General features: G+C 50.9%; 1 protein-coding gene across 2 annotated transcripts in view; it reads right to left on the bottom strand.

The window, feature by feature from the left end:
* Nucleotides 1-772: 772 nt before the first annotated feature.
* The window catches only part of LRRC20 (leucine rich repeat containing 20), a 74,381-nt gene continuing 64,940 nt past the window's right edge, over nt 773-10,213 (bottom strand). For both annotated transcript variants that reach the window (XM_040242180.1, XM_040242181.1), the window contains one exon: nt 773-3,277. In XM_040242180.1, coding sequence (XP_040098114.1) covers nt 3,123-3,277 — 155 coding nt within the window. In that variant the 3' untranslated portion in view covers nt 773-3,122. The remainder of the gene's footprint in view (nt 3,278-10,213) is intronic.

Below are 10,213 nucleotides of genomic sequence, written 5' to 3'. Positions count from 1 at the left end.
TAACATGCTTAGACACTGCCTGGTGCGCACTAAGCTCTCTATGTGTTTGTTAAACAAAAGTGATGGCAAGGCTGGCCTAAAACTCAAGGCAAACTCAGGCTGATCTCCCAGATTTAGAAAACAAAAACTGACTTAAACCTTGAACCCAGGAGCAGTTTCTCACTTGCATCAGAACACCTGGAGTTAAAGATTATTAAAGTGGAATGCTGGGCTCCACCTCCAGAGCATCTGACTCTGTAGCTGTGGAGCTGGGGTGAGATCTCTAACCAGCTTCCTGGCTGGTCCTGAGACCCCTCCTTGAGAACTTTGGACACTGAGAAATGAACCACTAAGGGTATAATTTCTGGCATCAGTCAGGGAGAAATGGCAAGCGGGGGGACAGTGGGCCCCTTCATCCTTCTGCAGGTACCAGGTCCCCCAGACTGATGTTTAGACCTCTGCAGCCACACAGTGTCAGGGCAGGCATCAACTCTGCCTGCCTGTGCCTCCGCCCACTGTGAATATTCCAAGCCACAAGCTGCTTTACCCCATAATTTCAATCAAAGGGGCAGCCCCCAGACTGATGTTTAGACCTCTGCAGCCACACAGTGTCAGGGCAGGCATCAACTCTGCCTGCCTGTGCCTCTGCCCACTGTGAATATTCCAAGCCGCAAGCTGCTTTACCCCATAATTTCAATCAAAGGGGCAGCCCCTCCTCTTTGCCGGTGAATGGGGTCACCACCTGGGCCACGTGAGATCTGTGCCATGAGAATGAATCAAACACCAACAGGCAGATGAAACCAATGCATTCTTTATTGCAGACTGAAGCGAAGGGCTCACTCACACAGTGGGCTTTGATTTGGGGCCTTCTCTGACTGCCCAAGCTTTCCCAGCAGGCATGGGCAAACTCCCCAAGCAGAGTAGAAAACAGCTTCCAGAAGCCACCCTGTCTAAGGGCCTTATGTGATGACCTGGGGAAGCAGCAGAGGTTACCCAGGAAGGCCAAGCAAAGCCAGCTCTCCTCTCCTGGTGGCTTTGGGTCAGTCCCTTTACTGGGAGCACCACGCAGCCTCTGGGAAGATCAAAGGGGCCCAGGGTCTCTGGGGGCTGGTTTAGGGGAGCATAAGCAGACTCAGACTCCACCGATGGTGCAGAGGGAGAGCCGAGAACCTTCACCCTCTACTCTGAGAATGTCCCCAGGATCGCCCCAGGCCCCTGCTTGTGGGAATCAGCTGGCGATCTTCTGAAATGCAGTTTCTGGTTCCAGAAGTCTAGAATGGGGCCTGGGATTCTGCATTTCTATTGAGCTCCCATGGATGCCAACTCCGCAGGCATCCCCACAGACCACACTAGAGCTGCAAGGCTCTGGCCGTACAGTGTCTTCCTCCATATCGGAAAAGTGCACCCCTTCTTTGACAAGGAAAACCCCACTCCAGGACACAGTCTAGGGTATCCCAACCAGCCTGGGCTGAACTGCAGGCCTGCTCACTTGTCCCCACTGTCCACGGCTGAACTCCGAAGCCCTAGAAGATCCCATTTCAGCCTCCTCAACCTGAAAACACTTTCCCCCAGAGCTTCACCAACCAGGCCTTGGAAGATGAGCAGAGCAAACACTGATCACTCAGCAATGGGCCAACAGTGGCCCAACCAGTCAGCCTCTTGCCAAGACCGAAGGCCTGGGCAGGGACAGGCCGTGGAGCCAGGGAAGGGGAATGGGCCTGGGAGCATTCTGAGAAAGGGTTAGTGCTCTGAGCAGTGGTCTGAGCTCTGAACAGCCTAACATCAGGACAGGAAGAGGGCCACTAGTCCACAGATGTAGGATCTGGGTGGTCTGGCTTGCTGCAAGTCCTGAGGCCTCCGCTGTCTCCTATAGACCAGGCCAGGTGGGTTCTGGGCTCTGAGTCTGCTAGCTCCACAGATGAGAAGGTGGGAGGTAGATATATCTGGGGATCACGGGGTCAGCAGTTGTCCAAACCACAAGTATGGTCAGGAAGCCAGAGCCCCAGGCCCCATGGAGGGACCAGGTGCCCATTTGCCAGGTGCTGTCCCAGCGTTAGCACTGGAAGTCCCACGTCCCAGGAAACCCCTCAGTCCCGGGCAAACAGAGATGGCTGGTCACACAATTACCTGGCCACACCCTAGACTCCAGATCGAGGGCCTAGAGATGACTAGGTCATCAGGGCTCTGGGTGGTGGCAGCCTGGGAACTGGCTGGTCACAAATCCAGTGGTCCATGGTGCCTTCTGCCCCCACGTGGACCAATGACCTCAGCCAACTGTCTGAGGGCGACTGTGTTGGTGGCACAGGTGCAAAGGGCTGTGTTTCTCTCTGGGTCGCCGTTCCTGCAGCAGGACTGATGCCAGGCAAACCTGGTCACCACGGAGGAGGGATGGAGCAGTCTGGCCTTCCAGCCCCGCTGATTTCTTAGTCATGGGGAAGCACAGAGCGTACTAGATATGCCCCTGCAGGTCCTTGGGCCCCTACACAAACATTCTCAGCCGCGCCACAGCGCTGGGCCACACTCTCTCTGCAGCTTTCCCATGCCTCCTAGTTCCAGTTCGCGCCAATCCAGGGGCCCAGAGGGCTGAGGACGGGGCACAGTGGAGGGCCGCATCCAGGTCGGTCCTCAGGAAACAATACACAGATGGAGGTGGTCTTCTGTCACTCTCAGGGCAGCTGCTGGCTCTCAGCACTAGAAACAAGGCCTCAAACCCACAAGGGCCCGGAAAGTGCACAGCAATGCTCATCCATGGGCCCAGAAGGTACTGATGACTTGAAGGTAACTTGGAGGTATGTGTTCTGCCAAAAGCCTTCAAGGAGCCAAAAAGAGGCAAAAGTCCCTGCCATTGCCGCCTTTCTCAAATTGTAAGGCTCGGAGGACCTGCCCAGCTTTGCACAGAAGCTGTGAGTGCGGGGAGTCTGGGCTCCTAGCCCCTCCTTGCCTCCTCCATCCAGGTACTCCAGGGCCCACTACTGCTCTGCACTATCTATCCGGGACCGGCGCACCCTCCCACCACGCACCACTCAGCCCACCCCCCCCCAGCCCCCCAAGCTTGGCCTCACACAGGCCCATGGGACTCCCTCCCCTAGGGCACCAGGCCAGGTGGCCTCTGTCCCTTGCTGGGTGGGCATGAGGAGGCAGGCCTATGGTGGGGGGGCCCGGGCGCCCTCTGGAGACATGAGCATGTCGAACTTGATGAGCGGTGGGGCGATGACGCGCACCTCGGCGTTCAGCGGGTTGAAGCGCAGGTTGATAAGATGCAAGGCAGGCATGGCAGCCAGCTTCTCCACGGGCACATCTGTCAGGGAGAAAGGGACAGGTTAGGGGGTTGGGGACACGCGGGCAGAGAAGAAGGATGATGGATTCACTCACTGTATGTGGGCTCAGCGCCTGGCCAGCCCTGTGTGAGGGGCCATTGGGACCCACCAGGGAGATACAACCACAGGCAGGAAAAGCATCCTATTAAACAGGATTACCGCTTATCCCAGCCATGCCACTCCTGAGTGGAACTCACCGAATTGCAAATAGGTACTCAAAATACTTGTGTACATGTGTTCACGGCAGCACTATTCACAATAGCCAGTGTCCACCAACGATGAATGGGTAAACAAAATGGAGAGACAAACCATGGAATATTAGCTTGACACAGGCTACAACATAGATGAGCCTGAAAAACGTTCTGCTGAATGAAAGAAGCCAGACGTAAGAGATCACAGAGTACATGACTCTACTCTTATGAAATGTCCAGAAGAGGCAAAACCACAGGGACGGAAAGTACACTAGTGGCTGCCAGGGACTGGGGGAGGAAGGATTGGAGAGGGGCTACTTAATGGGTGCAGGGCCTCCTTTGGGGTGATAAAGCATTTTGGAATTAGACAGACCTGACAGCTGCAGAGCAGTGTCAATGTATCAAATGCCGCTGAACTGTACATTTTTAAATGGTTAATTTTATCACATTTTCTTTATAGCTCTACTAAAACTTGGTACATTTACAGCTCCTCACACCTAAACTTTAGGATCCCTCAGGCTCTGGTTCAAGTCCCAGGTCAGCCACATAACAGCTGTGTGCCTAAAGCAAATGACTACATTTCACGTCATATATATGGAAAAGACAGAAACTCTACTTTGAAAAGATGCATGCACCGTAATGTTCATCGTAGCACTATTTACAATAGCCAGGACATGGACGCGACCTAAGTGTCCATCAACAGAAGAACGGATAAAGATGTCGTGTGTGACATGATGGAACGCTACTCAGCCATGAAAAAACAATGAAATAATGTCATTTGTAGCAACACAGACGGACCTAAAGAATAATCTACTGAGTGAAGTAAGTCAGAGAGAAACAGACAAATACCATGTATCATTTATGTGTGGAATCTAAAATCTAATACAAATTAAGTTATTTACAAAACAGAAACAGACTCACAGACATATAAAGCACACTCATGGCTATCCCAGGGGAAAGGCAGGGTGCGTGTGTGTGCGCTCAGATGTGTTCGACGCTGCAACCCTGTGAACTGTAGCCCGCCAGGCTCCTCTGTCCATGGGATTTTCCAGTCAAGAATACCAGAATGGGTTGCCATTTCCTTCTCCAGGGGAATCTTCCTGACCCAGGGATTGAACCCTAGTCTCTTGTGTCTCCTGCCCTGGCACTGGATTCTTTACCACCAAGCCACCTGGGAATCCCAAGGCAGAGTAGAGTGGCGATAAATTAGGAGTGTGGGATTAACAGATCCACACCACTGCAGATAAAAAAAATGATAAGGATTTACTATATAGCATAGGGAGCTATATTCAATATCTTGTAATAATCTATGTAAGAAAACTGAAAAAAGTATATATTAATATATGTATAGCTGAATCACTTCACTATATACCTAAAACTATACTTTAATTAAAAAATAATAAAATGAACTTGATATCAGGACAATAACAATATATACCTCACATAGTTGTTTAAGGATGAAAGAGAATATCTGTGCGGTCATTCCTCAGAGACACTGCGGGTTTGGTTCCAGCCCACTGCAACAAAGTGAATATCTCAACAAAGGGAGTCATCTGAATATTTTGGTTTCCCAGTGCATATAAAAGTTGTTACCCTACCCTATAGTCTATTAAATATGCAATAGCTTTATGTCTAAAAGTATATACATATACCTTAATTTTAAAATATTTATTGCTAAAAAAAATGTTCCCTATCATCTGAGCCTTCAGCAAGTCACAATCTTTTTGTGATAGTAACATCAAACATCACTGATCACAGGTCACAGGAGTTTGCTCTCCCTCTAGTACCTTGGGGTGACTGGCTCTGAGCTCCCTGGGGACTGGCTCTATCAATTAGACCAAGGGTCTAGTGCTAGAGGCAGGAGAAATTCTTAACCTCCTAACAGTAGAGTCTTTTCTTTGTCCTTGAATCCCTGGGGCCAAACACCATAGGTGGCACGTAGACATGGTAGGCACAAAAACATGTTCTGGGCAGCTGGCAGGGAGTTACTAGGGTGGGTCATGGCCGGGAGCTGGGTCCCAAGCAAGACTGGCTAGAGAGCTGCCAGGGGGGCTCCGTTTGACAGACAGGAACCTACATGATAGATGAGAGGACAGGAGCCATGAAGGAGGTGATGGGGAGGGACCCAGAGCCCAAGGCAAACATGGAGGCTCAGTTAGGGAAAGAAGCAGAGATAAGGCATTTCCAGATCACTAGGTTGTGAGCAGACGCTGTTCCTAGGAGTGGAGAAAAAGCAAGATCAACTGCTATCAATGCCCACTCAGCTTCTGCTTTCTCTGGAGCACATCCGCATGCTAATGTCACATTATCCAGCTGCTAGCAGCCTGATCCTCTATGCTCCTTACTGGGTTGGGGGGCGGGGGGCAGGAGTGGGAGCCAAAGGAAGGGGCTGCCTGTGGAATTCCTTGTCTCTCTTCATGTACAGTGAGCTCCCAAGTGCCCTACCAACAATGGCTGGGAAGAGAAGGACTAATGACTTGGAAGCTTCCCCTTCTCTGTATTAGCACACCAGCTTTGTAACAGCCATGGCCGACAGCACACCCAGCAGCTGGCTATGCGGGACAGATATCATCTCCTCTGACCCTGATGGCCCAGATAAGAAAATCCTCTTGCCTTGGGCTCTTAAGAAGTCAGTTCATGGACCGCCCTGGCGGCACAGTGGATAAGAATCTGCCTGTCAAGGCAGGGGGACACAGGTTCCATCTCTGGTCCAGGAAGATTCCATATGCCTTGGAGCAACTAAGCCCCATGCGCCAAAACTACTGAGCTTGTGCTCCAGAGCCCCCGAGCCACAACTACTGAGCCCTGCCCCTGCCCAGAGCCTGTGCTCTGCAACAAGAGAAGCCATTGCAATGAGAAGCTCACGCCCTGCAAGGAAGAGTTGTCCCCACTCACCACAATTAGCGAAAGCCCGCACGCAGCAACGGAAGACCTGGAGCAGCCAATAACAAAGAAATAAATAATTTTCTTTTAAGAGTCAGGTCATCAGTGCAAGTTTGAGGCATGAAGCAGGGCACTCAAAGCTGGTGCTCTGGGACAATACAGAAGGATGGGGTGGGGAGGGAGGTGAGGGGGGACATTCAGGATGGGGAGACATGTGCACTCGTGGATGATTCATGTCGATGTATAGCAATAATCACCACAATACTGTAAAGAAAGTATCCTCCAATTAAAATTAATTAATTTTTAAAAAATTCAGGTCATTTCACAGAGTATTTACCATTATATCCCAGGTGACACAGGAGATAATCAAGGCCCAGGGAGGTTAACACATTGTTATTAATAAAATGGGCCCCAGAAAAGAGGCTGATTCTGGGAACTGCTATTTGAGGCCCTGCACTAGATGTTCCTTCGTAGTGACCCATTTGCCAGGTAAGGAAACTGAACCATAGATTCTCTATGCTGATAGTGATTCTCTGACTCTGCTCTAGCTCCCTTGGATTTTTCAACTAGGCCTGACTTTTGGATTTCAGTGTTCATTGGTCGTGTTCAATGTTAGCAAGAATTCTGCTAAGTTGGTTGAGCCACAAAGTTTCACTCTCAATATCTAATCAGGTTCCCCATGTCTACCATCCCCTAAGGGACGTCTGTTCACGCTGGCCTGCCTTCGAGCAAGAACTAGGGGTTGCTAAGGACTTTTCTCTCTCTGAACTATATGACTCCTCCATCCTGCAGCTAGGGAGGCCTGCGGATTGCAAAGTGGCCAGTGCGCCTGAGATGGGGAGGAGGGTCTCCCTGTGATGCCCCTGCCAAGGTTTGCTGGGCATGGCATGAAGACCTGCTGCAGCCCAGTGTTAGAGCAAATCTGCGTGACTCCAGGCCTAGAGAGAGCAGCGCTCCCTGAGTTCTCAGCCTGTCATTTCCAAGTACTACCCACGGAGTTGGCCTCTTCAGAGTCTTCAGTGTTCTCCAAATGGCTCTGCTGGAGGAGAGTGATGGCGTGGGATTAACTGTATCTCTTTCCCCTGATTTAACCATGAAGGTCATTTCAGCAGCTTAGAGGAAGAAGCGATGGGGCCAACAGACTGTGTTAAAGCTGGCAGAATCAACAACTGGCCTAGCCCAGCTAGCAAACAATAAGCCCAAGAGGCACATGGAGAGTTTCTGGATAAAGCACAAAGGAGAACGTTCAGTCTTCAAGGGTCCTAAGAAGAGAGGGTTGTGGCTAGAGGGTGAAGGGGAGGATATGAAATGATCTGCATTTTGTAGGTGGTAAAACTGAGGCTTAGAGAGGTTACATAAGCTCCCTAGGGCTACATGGTACATTGGCATCATGCTGCTAACAGAAGCCAGATCTTCGGACTTTGGCACACCTGGAGAGGAAGAAGAGCCCCAGCCCACCCCTCCCATGGGGCATACCCTCATCCCCATTCACTGAGTCCTGTGGATCCTCATATTCCAGCTCAAAGGCCCCCTCCTCTGTCACTCCCTCTGGTCCCCATCCAAACTCCTGTACTACTTTATAGGAGAACATATCTTACATCACACTCTGGGACTATATTCATGCTGTAAGTACAGTACCTGGCTGGCACAGTGCCCACAGGTGCTCAATAGCTATTTGCTGGATGCATGAATGAACGAATAAATGACTGAACGTTTTACCTCCTGAACTAGATCATAAATTCCTAGTTAAAACCAACTTGCCTGGGCACACAGTGGACCCACCATCAACACCATATGATTAAACAACTCTAACTTCAGTACTTTCCAGAGTTGGGACCCTTCCTCAAAACCTGACCCACTCTGGGCACTTTTGCTAGTCAGGGCCAGGCCTGTGTGGGCCAAGGTTGTGATAGGTTACCAGTTTTTTAGCACAATAATCCAATTTGGAAAATGAGAAGATATTGATGAGCAGAAATAAAATCATCCATGTTTCACCATGTAGAACCAATTACTTAATGTGAGGTATATGGCCTTACCAACTTTTTTACATGTGTTTGTGTGTGTACTATGTTTGTTCACAACTATGTTTCAAAAATGGCCTCCTAGATACTATGGTGCAACATAGTTTTTCTTGATGACATATTGTAAACATCTTTTCAGGTTACAAGTCAGTGACAGTACTATGACCACTTGGTGGTACAAAGAACGGAGCGATCATGCTTTGGCTCATGTTTCTACTGTTAAAAACACTCAGGTTGTTTCCAACTTTTATTATTCCAGAAAATGAGAGATGACTCCAACTCCCTCTCCACCACAGACAGCCCTCCCAGATTCCTGCTTATATCTGTGGAAGCTTAAAATAATCAATAATAGCAGCATCAGAATGGACAGTATTTAGAGAAAATTACTTCTCCAAGGTTAGCTTGAATTCTCTTCACTAATCATTGGCACTATTGACTGGCAAACTTGTTTCATGCCAGGGGCACAAGCTAGACACAAGATGATAAAAATGACCCCTCCACAGCAGGATTCTTCATATGTGTGGCACTTCTGGTCTAAAAGGATGCTGACAGGAGGAGTCTGGGCCCAGGGAAGTGGCAATTGTTACTGAGTGAGCTCCATAAGTCATAGCGGAGGCCAGTGGGACTTCTGATTCCCACTTTGGGTGGAGCTGAGCCCCTCTGGTCCCTTCCGGAATTGGGATCAGAGGCTCCCCAGCCTCGTGGCCTAGGGCCCCAGTGCGCCAGTGTTCTTGGCAGCTTAGACACAAATCATGGTGCCCTGTGGGCTGCCCAGGCTGGATCAACACTGTAAGCAACACTTACACATGGGTGGCAGTCTCCCTTCTGATTCAGAAGATAACCCTTCCAGTCAGAATACCTGAATTTTCAGGATTTTTTTAGCATCTCTGCCTCAATCCCCAAGGAATCCCGAGCAGTGAGTAGGGAGCCTGATGCCTCCTTCAGTGGGACCTGGGATGCTGGGTAAAGACGCAGGGGCAGTACCCCAGTCCTGGGCTTTAGGCTGGTGGGCAGCACATGGGGGCTATCTTAGTCTCCCCGGGGTGGGGGGCGCCCGCAGACACATTCATGCTTGAGAATCCAGGCTGGCCTGGCAGCCAGAGCTGTCCCCATACCTCAGCCCTGACTCAGCTCCTGGTGCCTGGAGCCTGCAACAACTACGATCAAGGAAACCGAGCTTCTGGCCCCATCTGAAATGCCACAGGACACAAGCAGGCAAACTATGGTAAACTGGTGGGATGGAGAATCGTGCCGGTAACAAGGAGGCTCCCAGGGTACACTCACAGCCAGGGCTGTCCCTTCAGAAGACCGGGTGGGGGCCGTGACTGAGCCTCCTCCACCCCACGGAGCACTGGGCTGAGCCCTGGGTGGTGGTGGGGCGGGCGCGGCACGGGGAGAAAGCTGAAGCTGCCCCTGCGCTCAGGCCGCACAGGCGGCACTGCACGCATGCAACAGTCCTGCAGGCCGAGTTCCGCAGGGTGGGCCATGTGCGGGCGGTTCCAGGTCCTCTGGTGGAGAGAGGCCATCTGGGGGAGAGGACGCGGCAGAGATTCGGGCCCTGACCTCAGATCTGCCACTTGGAGTTGTGCAACCTCAGGTGGGCCCCTAACCTCTCTGAACCCCAACCTCTCATCTTTAAACGGTCCTCTGCCTCATGAGGCTACAAAGGCCCCCAGAAGGGACCAGACAGTGCTCCCCAAGAAGGTGCAGAGAGCATGGCAGGCAAGAGGATAGGGAGCACAGTGTTTTAAGGAATCCACCAATGAACCTTGTGACACTACGTTTCCCTAAGGGCAAGTTTCCAGGGAAAGAAAACAAAGAA

This window comes from Oryx dammah, unplaced genomic scaffold, assembly GCF_014754425.2.
Source record: "Oryx dammah isolate SB20612 unplaced genomic scaffold, SCBI_Odam_1.1 HiC_scaffold_6, whole genome shotgun sequence".
Lineage (NCBI taxonomy): Eukaryota > Metazoa > Chordata > Mammalia > Artiodactyla > Bovidae > Oryx > Oryx dammah.
The sequence above is the reverse complement of the archived record's forward strand: the minus strand, read 5'-3'. Positions and strand labels throughout refer to the sequence as shown.